Source organism: Thunnus albacares, chromosome 9 (genome assembly GCF_914725855.1).
Source record: "Thunnus albacares chromosome 9, fThuAlb1.1, whole genome shotgun sequence".
Classification (NCBI taxonomy): domain Eukaryota; kingdom Metazoa; phylum Chordata; class Actinopteri; order Scombriformes; family Scombridae; genus Thunnus; species Thunnus albacares.
In genome coordinates, this window is record NC_058114.1 from 188,732 (window position 1) to 206,825 (window position 18,094).

At 38.6% G+C, this 18,094-nt stretch overlaps 1 protein-coding gene across 1 annotated transcript; it reads left to right on the forward strand.

Moving 5' to 3' along the window:
* The first annotated feature begins 9,052 nt into the window (after nt 1–9,052).
* On the forward strand, nt 9,053–17,882 carry fam174c (family with sequence similarity 174 member C). Its single transcript, XM_044361488.1, has 3 exons — nt 9,053–9,481; nt 10,570–10,692; nt 16,512–17,882. The coding sequence occupies exons 1-3, from the start codon at nt 9,201–9,203 to the stop codon at nt 16,513–16,515; spliced, it is 408 nt and encodes a 135-aa protein (XP_044217423.1). The 5' UTR covers nt 9,053–9,200; the 3' UTR covers nt 16,516–17,882.
* Nucleotides 17,883–18,094: the final 212 nt, after the last annotated feature.

Genomic DNA, 18,094 nt, shown 5'->3' on the forward strand with positions numbered 1-18,094 from the left:
AGCTTCAGCACCAAAGCCCGGCTGCGCGCTCACCGGGAAAAAGACACGGTACCCGGGCAGGCTCGGTGCGGGATGTCGGTGTCTGGAGGTCTGATTCCCGGGTAGGCTCGTGCGGGATGTCGGTGTCTGGAGGTCTGATTACCGGGTAGGCTCAGTGCGTGATGTCGGTGTCTGGAGGTCTGATTCTCGGGCAGGATCGGTGCGGGATGTCGGTGTCTGGAGGTCTGATACCCGGGCAGGATCGGTGCTGGATGTCGGTGTCTGGAGGTCTGATTCCCGGGCAGGATCGGTGCTGGATGTCGGTGTCTGGAGGTCTGATTCCCGGGTAGGGCTGCTCCAGATGTCCGCTGGATCTGCTGCTGTAATCTCACAGTCCCGCCTCCTGTCACCGCTCCCACCAATCACAGCCCTGCAGGACAAATTAGCTGCGCTCCCATTAGCCAGCCGCCCTGTCAGTCAGTGATCAGCAACCTAAATACAGAAATAACCTCAATACATAAATGTGCATCAGCTGACAGCTGCAGGTCTAATCCTGCGGGAATCAAACCCGCAACCCCTACACGAAGCACCGCACTGAAACACGTCAGTCTGTCCGTCACACGTCATCATGTCTTCATCTGATTCAGATCAATTTTTCATGAAAATACTTAGAAACAGACTTGGAGGCTTTAATGATTCAGGGTTTTATTCCCTCTGCACGTGTTTACAGGCTTATTTTACTGTAAAGTTCACTTTCCAACCACGTCATCAAAAAAACATAATCTCACAGTTACATAAATCTCTGCTTAATCACTTTAAAATGAGTTATTACAGGAGGATAAGAAAATACTTTAATGTCACATCATGTGTGGAGAGAAGATTAAACTTCATCTCACTTTTCTGAATAAATGAAAGAATGATGACTGTTTCAATGAATAAAAACACTGAAAATAAAATAACAATATTTAAGAAACTAATAAAGACTTTATTTACTTTCTCATCTTTCTAACCCATATTACTATTGGTGGGATTATTCACACCTGACAACACCTTGACAACAACCTCCCAACTCCTTAACACCTCGGCAACCATCCTGAACACCAACAGGTGCCTAGCAACAGTTTTTTAATCTTAAACACATTTTATATCAGTTAAACAACATCTCTCGGAGGGAAGAGTTACTGCATGTGAGCTATTTCTGATAGATTTATTAGAACACTTTGATAACTTCATAAGAACATAGTGATGTGTAAACACATCATACGGCCGACAGCTGAGTTCTTATAGAAGCATGAAGTGAAGAAACAAGTGTTAGAACCTGTTCAGGAACACCGACAGCTGCTCAACCAGTGACTGTGTTATTCTGTTTCTCTGTTTGTGAGTGAACACCATGAGTCAGGACACATTTATAAAGTCAGGACATTTTAATTAAGTCAGGACATTTTAATAAAATCAGGACATTTTGATAAAGTCAGGACATTTTAATAAAGTCAGGACATTTTAATAAAGTCAGGACATTTTGATAAAGTCAGGACATTTTGATAAAGTCAGGACAAATTAATAAAGTCAGGACATTTTAAATAAAGTCAGGACATTTTAATAAAGTCAGGACATTTTAAATAAAATCAGGATATTTTAAATAAAATCAGGATATTTTAAATAAAGTCAGGATATTTTAAATAAAGTCAGGACATTTTAATAAAGTCAGGATATTTTAAATAAAGTCAGGACACTTTAATAAAGTCAAGACATTTTAAATAAAATCAGGATATTTTAATAAAGTCGGGATATTTTAAATAAAGTCAGGACATTTTAATAAAGTTGGGACATTTTAATAAAGTCAGGACACATTTATAAAGTCAGGACATTTTAATAAAGTCGGGAAATTTTAATAAAGTCAGGATATTTTTCACATATCACTTCTTGGAGCTGCTGTTTAAAGTTTAAATGTGGCTTTAGGGTTAATGTTAGAATCAGCTTTAAGTTAAGTAATGTCAGTGAGGGCCCTCACAAGTAGCTATAGAAGGAGAAGTAAAGTGTGTGTGTGTGTGTGTATGTGTGTGTTGATGCATATTACACACAGATATATTTTATATATCTTCATAGCGTATGAGCACAAATCCTCTACATCTCCACATGTGAGATTATAAACCTCTGTGGGATTATTACCAGATTATTACAGAACATCATACAGACATGCTGATACTTCCTGTATCTCTCTCGCTCGCTCTCTCTCTCTCTCTCTCACACACACACACACACACACACACACACGTGCACACACGCACACCACAGCGTCCCTGAGTGGACAAAAGCAGCACTGACAGAGAGAAGCTGTTCACATTATATTCTGTGTGTAGAGTTCATCACTAACAAACTACATTTAACCCTAACCCTAACCCTAACCCTAACCCAAGAGATAGACATGTCTCTGAGTCTGACTTTTTATTTTTTGCCACAATCAAGACACACAAACAAACTTTATTCAAAATATCAACTAAACCAAAAATGCATGTTCAGTCAGGCAGACTGAGCCCAAGGTGGGTCTCTTTGTAACGAGAGAGAACTGTGGGCCTGAGGCAGCTGCCCCAAAAACATTGTTGTGAGCAGGGTTTTCTTAATCCTTTCTTCTATATATAGTTATAGTCACAATCACATTTTTACATTTAAATATTTTAACCTAATTGCCCTGTTTGGTATAAGGGAAATAAACTATCAAATGGGAATGGGATAAACGCCACTCCCTCCATTGAAAGCAAGTGATGTGGGAATTTGATTTGATAATTAAACATTACATATACAGTAAGCTACATCCATTAGTTTTTTAATTAATTAATTATAATAATTAATAGAATTATTAATATGAATTAACAATTACGGGACACCATCCGGAAACCGGGACCAATAACCAAACAAGGTAGTCTCATAAAAGAGTTCACCTAGAATGTTAATATCTGAGATATTAATATTCTAGGTGAACAAAGAAGGTTGAATTTGAGCTCTGAGTCCCTCAATCAGCCACTTTTCACAATATGTTAAACACGATAATGACAAAAGACTTCTCTTTAAGATATAACAGTATTTATTAAGTTTTGCAGAATTAACAAATTTAAAAAATGCTTCATTCAATAAACTACTATTCCAAAATCTAAGTCTACCTTAGCAAACACAAACAGCTATGTACAGGGTTGAGCACATGCAGGTGAATGCGTGTGTGTGTGTGTGTGTGTGTGTGTGTGTGTGTGTGTGTGACAAGCTGGCGACTTGGCCTGACGTAATGACGTTGTGGCTCTGGGGCACGGATGTGACTATGGGAGGAAGTTCAACATGGAATCTTACAACATGGAATCTTATAACCCTAACCCTAACCCTAACCCTAACCCTAACCCCCCCAAAAAAAACCCTGAGTGGTGAAAAGGCTGCTTCTTTAAATAGCCTACATTTAGCATATACATATTGTTTCTAAACAAAGAAGTGCTCATTTTAGCCATGGAGTGGTTCTGAATGTGTTGTTTTACCTACAAAGTGAAATTCAGATTTATAGTATTGTTCTATTGTGACAACAGATTTATGTTCTCATCAAAAATAGAAAACATATCACATGATTTACATATGTTTCTTATGTATTTTCTTAGTATACAGAAATATATAAAGTACCACAAAGATTATAATCTGATACAGGTACAGTTCAGTGCTGAATACTAGAAAGACTGAACACTAAAAACATTCGCAGATCTAAAAGTGTAGGTTCACATCAGAAAGTATTAATGCATGTACTTTAAGCTTATTACTTAATATACGACTCAGCTTAAAAATGAACTGAAGAAATTGTCACAAGCAAGCAGCCAGACCTCCTGCACACTCATTCACTATCACACAACATCAACAGGTGACTAAACAACCACTCAATTAAAAACTGGATCAATTCCAAATGAATGAGTGAGTCCAGACAGCTCACTGTAACTTCAACAAGCAAACTACCTACAGCACATTATATGATCTCTGCTGCATTCTTGTTAAGGAGATAAATTCACACAACAGCCACACAGAGACATTTAACCATCAGAGATGAAATTAGTGACCAAAGAGACAGAAAGAGAGAAGCTGTATCTGACTCATGTTATCTGATGTCTTCTTTCTTTCATGGAGATGAAGTATTGATGTATTGATGAACTATAACATCCATTTGTGACTGTTGGTCATCTTGTTTGTTAGTTAACAGGACTTTGTGGCTGCTGGTTAACCAGTCTGATATCATTAACAACAATGACAAACAAGCTAACTCTCCTGGTTGTTTCTCTGGTTGCTTCTCTCTCCAGCCTCCCCGGCGGCGTCCTGCAGCTGCTGTACCGCACAGTCCAAATCCATTCTCCGGTTAGCTTAACAACAGTCCTTAAGAGTCCTTCCATGGATGTGTAAAGAGTCCTTCAGGGCTGCTACAAGAAGCTCTCTGTTGTGTTGGCTAATGCAAGGAGCTATCTACTGCCCTTATCCACCGTTGCTATTCTGCCTTACAGTGGAGGTTGTTTCCACTGAGTTCCAGCTCTCTCAGACGGGAGGGGTTGGACTTCAGAGCTGAGGCCACAGAAGCAGAGCTGATCTCTGACAACCTGAAGCCACTCAATCTGAATAAAGAATAAATTACATCACTTTAGAAGACAAAGTTTATGCTTGAAATCATTCATTGTTTCATAATCTGTTCAGAGCTGAAAAAGGTTTAGAATGTAAAAGTTCAGAAAATGGAAACTCCAAACAGCTGAACCCAACAGGATGCAGGTTAAAATGGTCAAATAGAAACAGTGATAGAGAGTTCTCAACATTCAGTCACATATTCATGTCAACACTGATTCATAAAAAATACTATATTCATACTTTAAACACCTGCATTGATCTCTCTGTGTCATCCCTCTGTGTTTGTGTGTGTGTGTGTGTGTGTGTGTGTGTGTGTGTGTGTGTGTGTGTGTGTTCTGAAGGATCAATATCAATGATCAAACATTATTCATTAAAACACATTAAAAAATAGAATAAAGAAATATTTCCCCTTTAGGAAGTAAACTTGATCAATTTAAAACAGATATTAGTTGAGAGCATCTTCTGAAGACAGATGTGACTCTTTACTAAAAATTACAAACATTAATTTACTTTAACAACTAAGAGTGGACATTTTCTACAGTTTCTTTAAGAATCAGTCATCTTTTATAACTACGGACTAAAATTTGTGCAGTAAAAAAATTAAAACATGGAAAAAAATAACTTAATGGATGTAAGTTATGTATGTACATAAATTAGGTTCAGTTGTTTAACAATAGTAACAGTAACTGACAATAGTCAGTGAATTGACCTCAGAGTCTTCAGTCTACAGTGTTGGCGCTCCAGAAAATCACACAGCAGCTTCAACCCTGAAGCTGAAGGTTGTTTCCATTCAGGTCCAGCTCTCTTAGATGGGAGGGGTTGGACTTCAGAGCTGAGACCAGAGAAGCACAGCTGATCTCTGACAAACCGCAGTTACCAAATCTGAATAAAGAATAAATTATGCAGATAAAATGTAATTTATGATACAGCTATGTCCTCATCAATGAGCTTTTCCCTTAAATGAGCAGAGTGACTTTGTCATGTGTTATTGTGGATCATCATAATGTCATTCTTCTACTGTCAAGTCTGTAATTAGAGGATCAATATGAAATCAGACATTTTGGACTAAAACCTTGTTCATTATTTATTACATGACCTCCTTATCCCTGTATTTGATAGTTTAGCAAGTATGTATAATTAAAACATGTTATTGGTGGTGGTAATCATTCCTCCTGTCCATAGTGACTGTGAAGTGGTCTCTTCCTAACACAGCTACACTGTAGGAAATGAGTTCATAAGTTCAGCTGAAGCTAATATGAGGCATTGACAGTTTGGTAGACACCCACTTGATTTGTCTGATTCAAAGTTACAGACTATTAGTACAAAATTCCCTCCTTGAATTACGATCCCTCCACTGCAGCTCAGCACGGAAACACTGAAGAAACACAAAGATACTTACTTGATATCTGTAACTCAGACTGCTGAAGCCTCATATTAGTTCAAACTTCGGAAGTCATTTTTACACAGAACAAGATTGTGGATTTTGAATTCCTGAGAAATATAAATTCTACATATTTGTGCTCAGGTAAATCACAAAAAATTATGAACCAAACATCTGAAACTTCAGTGAAGGATTTGAATTGAATATATAGAAAACATTTTTCCAAAGCTACAGCCAGTGAACTGACATCAGAATCTCCAGTCTACAGTTTGGACTCTCCAGTTTAGCAGACAGAAGCTTCATCCCTGAAACCCACAGCTCATTCAGACTCAGATCCAGCTCTCTCAGATGGAAGGGGTTGGACTTCAGAGCTGAGACCAGATAAGTGCAGCTAATCTCTGACAACCTGCAGTAACTCAATCTGAATAAAAAATAAATGATGTAGATAAAATGTCATTTACTCTGACTGCTGAAGCCTCATATTAGTTTAAACTTTGGAAGTTATTTCTACACAGAACAAGACAGTGAATTTTGAATTCCTGAAAAAAAAAATTCTCGAGACTTGTGCTCAGGCAAATCCTGAAAACATGTGAACCAAACGTTTGAAACCTCAGTGAAGGATATATACAAATATATATATTCTTCACTGAATATATAGAAGAAAACTGGCTACAGCCAGTGAACTGACCTCAGAGTCCAGTCTACAATTTGGACTCTCTAGTCCAGCAGACAGAAGCTTCAATCCTAAATCCTTTAGGTTGTTTCACTCAGATCCAGCTCTCTCAGATGGGAGGGATTGGACTTCAGAGCTGAGGCCACAACTTCACGGTGAGTCTTTGAGAGTCCACATCCAGAGAGTCTGTTATGACACATATATGACAACATATGTTATCATGAAAGAGGACACTTTATATATACTTTATGCATTTGATGATGAAACAGTTTGACATTCCCTATTTTGATTAATATTTGCTCTTCACATCAGTGGTTCAGCTCATCTTTTTTTTTTAATACTTTTTTTTCTGGGGCAATTTATTCCTTTAATGGAAAGCAAGAGAATGACATGAAACAAACCCTCTGACCAGCCGCAGGACGGCACGTTGGGATTTCATCTTTATCTGATCAATACTCTCACCGGTAACAGTAATGTTCAACACAGCAAAGTCACTATAAACTCAGTAATATCTCACTGAAAACTAAACTGCCGACAAAGCAGGAAATATCTCTTCTCTACATGTTGATGATCGTTGATCAGCTGGTTTGATAAAAAACTCTTATTGGCTTTTTACTCAACTACTGAACTTCAGTACAACCTTGAAGTACTCCACTGATGCTTCACTATTAATAATCTAATGATGTCGTATATAATAATATATCAGTCAGAGGGACCAAACCACTACTTTTACTGCAATACTTAAACTACATCAAGCTCATAATACTTATGTACTTTTACTGCAATACTTTAACTACATCAAGCTCATAATACTTATGTACTTTTACTGCAATACTTTAACTATATCAAGCTCATAATACTTATGTACTTTTACTGCAATACTTTAACTACATCAAGCTCATAATACTTATGTACTTTTACTTTGCCGTATTGGAGAAGCTGCCCAGATGTTCCTGAACCAGCTGTTTCCTGTCAGAGAGCTGCAGCTACACATGAGTTTAAAAAGATTTGAACATTTTTAATTACTTTTATTTTCATATTTTATCTGTTCAGTTTACTCTTCAGTTATACTTTCTGTAGATTTTATTTCCCAACATAAACATCTAAATGATAATTCAAAATGTTTCTGCTCTGCCAGATGCTGAAGGATTTATGTATTTAGCCTGAAATTACAAAGAACAAAGAAAAAGATTTAAGATTTACATCTTTCCCCTGAGTTTCACCTCTCAGGCCACATAAAAGCTGTCCTGACTCAGTGATAGAGGCTGTTGTTGTTGTTGTTGGAGGAAAACCTGTAGACACGACTTGGGGATAAAACTACAGACAGTAGAAATGAACATCAGTTGAAACTGAGGCAGAAAGTCATCATTTATTTTTGGTGACAGAAACTATATTTCAGTCTGAACATCTTAAATCACTGTTTGCTGCATTTAGAATACAGAATTTAACAGTTTTTTCATTTGTCTGTCAGATTTTTGGGAAAGAATGGAGGCCAGTTCCATTATAATGTTATCTGTCGCTGGGTTTAGCCTGTATAAGAGCATCTGTAGGCTATTGAACAGCTGTTTGTAGAGTAGCTACAGACACAAACATCACATTCTACAGCATATCCACCGATAAGAGAGGAAGCATTAAACTGCTGTATTTATGAATGAAGTTTGGTGTGATGTCATTATTCTATCATGACTTTATGATTAATCAAATAATTAATCAGTTATATATTAATATCCTCCTGTAGTTCTGGATCTCCTCATCCAAGCTGGTGATGGGAGTTAGTAGGTGAACCACTTCACAATCATCTCTGTGGATTAAATACATGCTGAATCTCTGCTGATAAGCCATCAGATATTGAATTGCTAGATTTATGAATGGAGGTTGGTGTGAAGTATCAACAGTGATAGATATTGGAATCTATCGTGATTTTGTGATGACTTTATTTCTCTATTTTCTCAGCTATGCATTATATTCTCCTGTAGTTGTGAACCTGCTCATCTGTGACAAAAAACAGCTTTACCTTTATAACAGCCCTAAATCTTAACTTTCTCCTGAACGTGGACAGACATCATACCAAAAGATTCATAAATCTAACAATTTAATGAATATCCTCTTGTCCACAGGTGTACATACTCTGTAAAATGTGATTTATGTGTTTTTCTAAAACTGGAGGAGCTGCTCTGTAATCAGCATCCATCCAGTCTGAATATATTTGAAATAATTATTTGATTTTGGACAGAAATAGTGCAGAAACTAAATAGGTAGTCTTACACTGTATTTTGTTTCATAATATGAATATAAAAGTGAATGAAACTTTGGTTCCTTTAAACCCTTTCTGAGGACTTGCAGGTATAAATCCTACGAGTCAAACTGAGGAAACTCCTCTCTTGTCTCTGTGTGACGTCAGCAGTAGGTGGACGTGAACTTCCTAGTTTTACTTTTTGTCAACAAAGCGGAGTTCAGCTGACGACGTGTCTCTGGGAAAGTCCCGGTCCTTCTCCGGTACTTCATTTCTTCTAGTCGCGTGTTTGTGGAGGTAAAATGACACTTTACGGACTTCTGTCGGCGGTTCTTGTACCGATCTGTTGGGTCTTCGTGTCGGTGGCTGCGTCGGTGTCAGAGAATCCGAACCGACCGGCCGTCGGCAGCACCGCGGCGCCCCGACCCGCAGTGACGAACTCTAGCCGGGTAAACTCCACCGCCAGCGGCGGAGGGCTATTCCACGGCCTCGGCGTGGACTCCTCCATGATCCAGCGGGCCCTGTACGTCCTGATCGGCATCACCATGATCGGAGTCCTGTACTTCCTCATCCGAGCTGTGCGGTGAGAACTACAGCTGATGTTCGCAGACTGTGAACCAAACTCTACTCAGAGAATATCTAGAACTAACTGGCCTGTTTATATTTGATGTACAGATGAAGCTGCTCAGCTCGACTCACTTTTTACACAGAATGTAGCTGCTGACAAGAGAAGAAGCATTAAATGAGTTGATTTATGGATAGAGTTTGGTGTGACGTCTGTCCACAGAGGGCTGTGATGACAGTAATGTCAGTCATGATCGATTCACACCAACCTCCATTTATAAATCTAACAATTTGATATATGCTCGCTCATCAGCGGAGGAATATAAACTGCAACATGTGATTAATGTCCTCATGTAATTATCTTATATTCGGCATGAATCTCATTCACCAAACACCATTAAAATAACTCCTATCAGCCACCATTAGAACTTCTAGTTGTAGTGCTGTTGTTTCTACTTCCTCATCTGCGCTGTGAGAACATCTCTCTTCCTGCTTGTTGACAGATGTTCCATTAAAATCCTTAAAAGCTTTAAAAGCTTCGTCTCTTATCAGCAACAGAACATAAAGTGTTAAATGTGAGTCGTGCTTTTCTAAAACTGTTGAATTCACTCTTCAGTTCGGCTGCTGATCCTCTTCTAACAATTTCACCTTCATGGCTACAACTAAACTTTTTCTTTACTTTCTTTACTCTCAGTCAGTCCATCAATATCATTATTAATCAATGATCAGTTTATCGGTTTAGTTTTATTCCAGTTATCACTAAAAACTAACCAACCAACCAACAGTTCTGCATGTGGACACACGTCAACCTGCATCACTTTAAACTTCCTCTGCTGTCACGTGTTTGTCTGCTTTCATCTAATTAATTACTTTAATTAACATTTAATGCTGCAATTAACAGCTAATGATGTGGAAGAGAGATTTTTATTCAGTGTTCATCCCAAAACGTTAATATTCTGTTTGATCATGCTGACGTCTGAGTCACATCCTGTTAATAAAAGTTCTTTTAATGTTCCCAAATGTTTGTTTAACGTCATTGTGGCAGTTAGAATTATTACAGCAACTTCACCACGACTCACCTGTGTGTGCGTGTGTGTGTGTGTCCAGGTTGAAGAAGCCGGTCCAGAGGAAGAAGTACGGTCTGCTGTCTGACTATGACGACTCTGTGGAGATGGAGGCGGTGGAGAGCGACGAGGACGACACGCTGTATGAGGCTCGCAGCCTCCGCAGGTCAGAGATCATTTAACTTTAACCCTTTACACACTGGAGGGGTTTCATTAACTGGATGAAGGAATAGTTTGGTTTATTTAAATAAACTTCGCTAATCTAAGTGAGACAGTAACTCTGGATTATTTGTGTGACTGTGGTACATGATGACACAGTAATCTGGATTATTTGTGTGACTGTGGTACATGATGATAGTAATCTGGATTATTTGTGTGACTGTGGTACATGATGACAGTAATCTGGATTATTTGTGTGACTGTGGTACATGATGATAGTAATCTGGATTATTTGTGTGACTGTGGTACATGATGACAGTAATCTGGATTATTTGTGTGACTGTGGTACATGATGACAGTAATCTGGATTATTTGTGTGACTGTGGTACATGATGATAGTAATCTGGATTATTTGTTACTGTGGTACATGATGACAGTAATCTGGATTATTTGTGTGACTGTGGTACATGATGATAGTAATCTGGATTATTTGTGTGACTGTAGTACATGATGACACAGTAATCTGGATTATTTGTTACTGTGGTACATGATGACAGTAATCTGGATTATTTGTGTGACTGTGGTACATGATGACACAGTAATCTGGATTATTTGTGTGACTGTGGTACATGATGACAGTAATCTGGATTATTTGTGTGACTGTGGTACATGATGATAGTAATCTGGATTATTTGTGTGACTGTGGTACATGATGACAGTAATCTGGATTATTTGTGTGACTGTGGTACATGATGACAATAATCTGGATTATTTGTGTGACTGTGGTACATGATGATAGTAATTTGGATTATTTGTGTGACTGTGGTACATGATGACACAGTAATCTGGATTATTTGTGTGACTGTTGTACATGATGACACAGTAATCTGGATTATTTGTGTGACTGTGGTACATGATGATAGTAATCTGGATTATTTGTGTGACTGTGGTACATGATGACAGTAATCTGGATTATTTGTGTGACTGTGGTACATGATGACAGTAATCTGGATTATTTGTGTGACTGTGGTACATGATGACAGTAATCTGGATTATTTGTGTGACTGTGGTACATGATGATAGTAATCTGGATTATTTGTTACTGTGGTACATGATGACAGTAATCTGGATTATTTGTGTGACTGTGGTACATGATGATAGTAATTTGGATTATTTGTGTGACTGTGGTACATGATGACACAGTAATCTGGATTATTTATGTGACTGTGGTACATGATGACACAGTAATCTGGATTATTTGTGTGACTGTGGTACATGATGATAGTAATCTGGATTATTTGTGTGACTGTGGTACATGATGACAGTAATCTGGATTATTTGTGTGACTGTGGTACATGATGACAGTAATCTGGATTATTTGTGTGACTGTGGTACATGATGACAGTAATCTGGATTATTTGTGTGACTGTGGTACATGATGACAGTAATCTGGATTATTTGTGTGACTGTGGTACATGATGATAGTAATCTGGATTATTTGTTACTGTGGTACATGATGACAGTAATCTGGATTATTTGTGTGACTGTGGTACATGATGACACAGTAATCTGGATTATTTGTGTGACTGTGGTACATGATGACAGTAATCTGGATTATTTGTGTGACTGTGGTACATGATGATAGTAATCTGGATTATTTGTGTGACTGTGGTACATGATGACAGTAATCTGGATTATTTGTGTGACTGTGGTACATGATGACAATAATCTGGATTATTTGTGTGACTGTGGTACATGATGATAGTAATTTGGATTATTTGTGTGACTGTGGTACATGATGACACAGTAATCTGGATTATTTGTGTGACTGTGGTACATGATGACACAGTAATCTGGATTATTTGTGTGACTGTGGTACATGATGATAGTAATCTGGATTATTTGTGTGACTGTGGTACATGATGACAGTAATCTGGATTATTTGTGTGACTGTGGTACATGATGACAGTAATCTGGATTATTTGTGTGACTGTAGTACATGATGACAGTAATCTGGATTATTTGTTACTGTGGTACATGATGATAGTAATCTGGATTATTTGTGTGACTGTGGTACATGATGACAGTAATCTGGATTATTTGTGTGACTGTGGTACATGATGACAGTAATCTGGATTATTTGTGTGACTGTGGTACATGATGACAGTAATCTGGATTATTTGTGTGACTGTGGTACATGATGACAGTAATCTGGATTATTTGTGTGACTGTGGTACATGATCAATCAATCAATCAATCAATCAATCTTTATTTATATAGCGCCATATCACAACAGAAGTCATCTCAAGGCACTTTTCACATAGAGCAGGTCAAGACCGTACTCTTTAATTTACAGAGACCCAACAATTCCCCCATGAGCAAGCACTTGGCGACAGCGGTAAGGAAAAACTCCCCTTTAACGGGTAGAAACCTCAAGCAGACCCCGGCTCTTGGTGGGCGGCCATCTGCTTTGACCGGTTGGGTTGAGAGAGAGAAAGAGAGAGGGAAAGGGGGGGGGGACAGAATAACAACAATCATAACAACAACAACAAGCACAAGCAGCAACAGCCAGGGAAGGATGTCATCAGGACTGTGAAGGACCGCGAAGGTTCGGCCCGGGAGTCAGGTTTTCCTGTGAGATGAGAAAGCACAAAAAACTCCGGGGAAGAAGCAAAGTTAGTGACATGCATTGATGTTACATGAATGCATACAGATGGAGAGGAGGAGGAGGAGAGAGGAGCTCAGTGCATCATGGGAAGTCCCCCAGTAGTCTAGGCCTATAGCAGCATAACTAAGGGCTGATCCAAGGCGAGCCTGGTCGGCCCTAACTATAAGCTTTATCAAAAAGGAAAGTTTTAAGCCTACTCTTAAACATAGAGAGGGTGTCTGCACCCCGGACTGAATCCGGTAGATGGTTCCATAGAAGAGGAGCCTGATAGCTGAAGGCTCTGCCTCCCGTTCTACTTTTAAAGACTGTAGGGACCACCAGTAAGCTGCATACTGGGAGCGCAGTGTTCTAGTGGGATAATACGGTATTATGAGCTCTTCAAGATATGATGGTGCCTGACCATTAAGGGCTTTGTAAGTTAGGAGAAGGATTTTAAATTCTATTCTAGATTTTACAGGAAGCCAATGTAGTGAAGCTAAAATGGGAGAAATGTGGTCTCTTTTTCTAGTTTTAGTCAATACACGTGCAGCTGCGTTCTGGACCAGCTGGAGAATCTTTAGAGACTTGTTAGGGCAGCCTGATAATAAGGAATTGCAATAATCCAGCCTAGAAGTAACAAATGCGTGAACTAGTTTTTCTGCATCTTTTTGGGACAGGATGTGATTTTTGTGATATTACGTAAGTGAAAAAAGGCAGTCCTTGAGATTTGATTTATGTGGGAGTTAAAGGACATATCCTGATCAAAGATAACTCCCAGATTCCTTACGGTGGTGCTGGAGGCCAGGGTAATGCCATCCAGAGCAGCTTTATCATTAGATAATGTGTTTCTAAGGTGTTTAGGGCCAAACACAATAACTTCAGTTTTATCTGAGTTTAGTAGTAGAAAATTGCAGGTCATCCAGGTCTTTATGTCGTTAAGGCATGTTTGGAGTTTGTTTAACTGATTGGGTTCATCAGGCTTCATTGATAAATATAATTGGGTATCGTCTGCGTAACAATGAAAATTTATGGAGTGTTTCCTAATAATATTACCTAAAGGAAGCATATATAAGGTGAATAGAATTGGTCCAAGTACAGAACCTTGTGGAACTCCGTGTCTAACTTTTGCCTTCACGGAGGATTCATCATTCACATGTACAAACTGCAATCGGTCTGATAAATAGGACTTAAACCAGGTTAATGCAGTTCCTTTAATGCCAATTAAATGTTCCAGTCTCTGCAAAAGGATTTGATGGTCAATTGTGTCAAATGCAGCACTAAGATCTAACAGGACAAGTATAGATGCTTTGTCTGATGCAGTTAGGAGGTCATTTGTGACTTTCACCAGTGCTGTTTCTGTGCTATGATGCCTCTAAATCCTGACTGAAAATCCTCAAATAAACTATTGTTATGTAGAAAGTCACATAACTGATTAGAGACTGCTTTCTCAAGGATCTTGGATAGAAATGGAAGGTTAGATATAGGTCTATAATTGGCTAAAACACCTGAATCAAGAGTAGGCTTTTTAAGAAGAGGTTTAATTACAGCTACTTTAAAGGACTGTGGTACATAGCCTGTTACTAAAGACAGATTGATCATATCTAGTAAAGAAGTGCTCACTAAGGGTAAGACTTCCTTAAGCAGCCTAGTTGGGATGGGGTCTAAGAGACAGGTTGATGGTTTAGCTGAACAAATCATTGAAGTTAGTTCAGACAAGTCTACTGGAGAAAAACAGTCCAAATATATGTCTGGATTTACTGCCGTTACCAAGGTTCCTGTGTTTGGGGAGAGAACGGTGCCTGTTGAGGGCAGGAGATGGTTAATTTTGTCTCTAATAGTTAGAATTTTATCATTAAAGAAGCTCATAAAGTCGTTACTACTGAGAGCTATAGGAATACATGGATCAATAGAGTTATGACTCTTTGTCAGCCTGGCCAAAGTGCTGAAAAGGAACCTAGGGCTGTTTTATTCTCTTCTATTAATGCTGAGTAATAGGCGGCTCTGGCATTACAGAGGGCCTTCCTATATGTTTTAAGACTATCTTGCCAGACTAAGCGAGAATCTTCTACTTTGGTGGAACGCCAAATCCTTTCCAATTTTCGCGATGTTTGCTTTAATTTGCGGGTTTGGGAGTTATACCATGGAGCTAACCTCTTACGTTTTATTATCTTCTTTTTTAAGGGGGCGATGGAGTCGAGTGTTTGTCTTAGTGAGCCCGCAGCACTATCAATAAGATTATCAATTTGGGAGGGACTAAAGTTAACATAAGAGTCCTCTGTAGTATTGAGACATGGCAGTGAATTCAGTACTGACGGAATTGCTTCCTTAAATTTATCTACAACACTATCAGAGAGACATCTAGTGAGGACATTTTTATCTAATGGTGTGTAATCCAGTAATAGGAATTCAAAAGTTATTAAAAAATGATCTGATAAAATAGGATTTTGTGGAAAAATTATTAAATGTTCAATTTCAATCCCATAAGTTAGAACAAGGTCTAGGGTGTGGTTAAGACGGTGAGTGGGATTATTTACACACTGAGAGAAGCCAATTGAGTCTAATAATGAGAGAAATGCAGTACTGAGACTGTCACTATCAACGTCCACATGAATATTAAAATCACCTACTATAATTACTTTATCTGTACTAAGGACTAAATACGACAAAAACTCTGAGAATTCAGATCAGAGTTCAGAGTACGGACCAGGAGGACGATACACTATAACAAATAGAGCTGGCTGTAAAGTTTTCCAGGTTGGCTGAGAGACTAAGATCAAGGCTTTCGAATGAGTTATAATTAAATTTAGGTCTAGGGTTGATGATTAGGCTTGAGTTGAAAATGGCTGCAACTCCTCCTCCTCGGCCAGTGTCTCGAGGAATATGAGTATTAATATGACTGGGGGGAGTGGATTCATTAAGGCTGACATATTCTGGATTATTATTATATGATGACAGTAATCTGGATTATTTGTGTGACTGTGGTACATGATGACTGTAACTTATTTCTCTGCAGGTCAATTCTCTCAGTAATGATCTAAAACCAACAAATCAATGTAAAAAGTGATTGATGAGTCAGGAAGTGATCAGCAGGAATTTGAAGTAAACATGATGTCTGATATTTGGCCATATGGTGTCAGTATTGATCAGCTGATTGATCTAATCAATGTCTCTCTACTCAGATGAGTCCAGTTGGAGTTTCTTTGCCTTCGGACGAGTGGAGACCTGCCTGCTGTGTTTACTGAAGACATGGATGTCAGCTGATATTGATTATTGATTGGGAGAGGACTGACTGCTGGAGTAAGAAAGTGGACCAAAGTTATTGAACATAAATGCCAAAGCTGCTCGAGACCCTGAGCAGGATAATCATTATTTTTTAACGAGGTGTCGGATGGAACGAAACTCTCCTCTGTTTATTTTCTTTTTCTTAGTTTTTCATTCTGAGCTTCTCTGCTCCAAAATGTGCTGAAACTACTGTAAACTGACTGGAGAGCAGCTGATAGAGCTGCTCAGAGGTCAGTCTGACTCTCCACACTGAGACCAGCTCACAGCAGATCTGGAGGTCCTGGACATGCTGGAGGATTCAGGACTGAAGAATGTTTTCATGTTGTCTCCTTCAGATTGTGGCTCTAATATGAAGTCACATCAAGCTTCACATGTTCAAAGAAACTGCTTCTCTAAAGATGATGATGATGATGATGTCACTTTTCTATGTGAATGATGAATAAATATACAGATGTGAAGTGTGAGGAGAAGTTTCCTGGTTCATGCAGGAAAAGTCTGGTTCATGTTTTCACAGATCACAAAGTCAGTTTCTGATCAACATGAAACTAAAGATGAACATCTGCTTCTCTGGTAAAAGCAGTGGACATAAACACTGAAGGAGAGACGTCAACTACGACTCCCAAGGTGCATTTCAGCGACAAATATCCAATCACAGAGCTTCAGATTCTGTTACATGTGCCTCTAATGATGCGTTCATGTCATGTCAGAGTTACCGTAGTCACAAGTTTCTGACTTATAATAACACAGAAAAAACCCAATTAAAGCCAGATTTACTGGTTATGATGTCATCAGTGAGCTGCGAGCGTTCACCATCAGAAAGATTCACATGTTCACGTTAGCTGACAGCTGATGACATCATATCCATTCAATTTGGCTTTAATTACATTGACTTTAGCTGATGTGAGGCGTCCATGTTGGGTTTTTAGACACTTCTGTGTTATTATTATGGGATATATCAGAGCTTTCAGTAGAATAACATGAACGAAGCTTCACATCCCACCGACAGCGTGACCGCTGCCTGACGGCGAGCAGAGACCAAAGATTATCGTTTTATTATTTTCATATTCTGGATTCATTGTGAATTAATTCAGTAACCATGGCGATGTGTTAAATTCACTCCGACTGCCTTCTTCTCCATAGCAACAGCAGCTGAGGATCATGGGTAGTGTAGTATTTAGAGCTGTGTGACAAACTGTAAAACAAACAATGTGAACTGATGGTCACATGATGATGACGAGCAGCAGCTGTTGATCCGTCACAGACGAAAACTCAAAAACACAACCTGCAACTTTCATTCACTTAATGAAGAGTTTTGGAAATCAAGTTTTAAAATCCTTAAATTGTTGTAAATTTCAATTAATGCTGTGAATTTATTTCTATTATCAGATTGAAAACTCGTTACTGCATTTGCACTTCTAAACAGAGCTGCAACGATCAATCAATTATTTGCCAACTATTAAATAACGAACTACTTTACTAA

Coding starts and splice junctions, on each gene's coding strand:
- fam174c (XM_044361488.1), top strand. CDS start 9,201: ATGACACTTTACGGACTTCTGTCGGCGGTTCTTGTACCGATCTGTTGG. Junction 9,482..10,569: donor TTCCTCATCCGAGCTGTGCG/GTGAGAACTACA, acceptor GTGTGTGTCCAG/GTTGAAGAAGCCGGTCCAGA.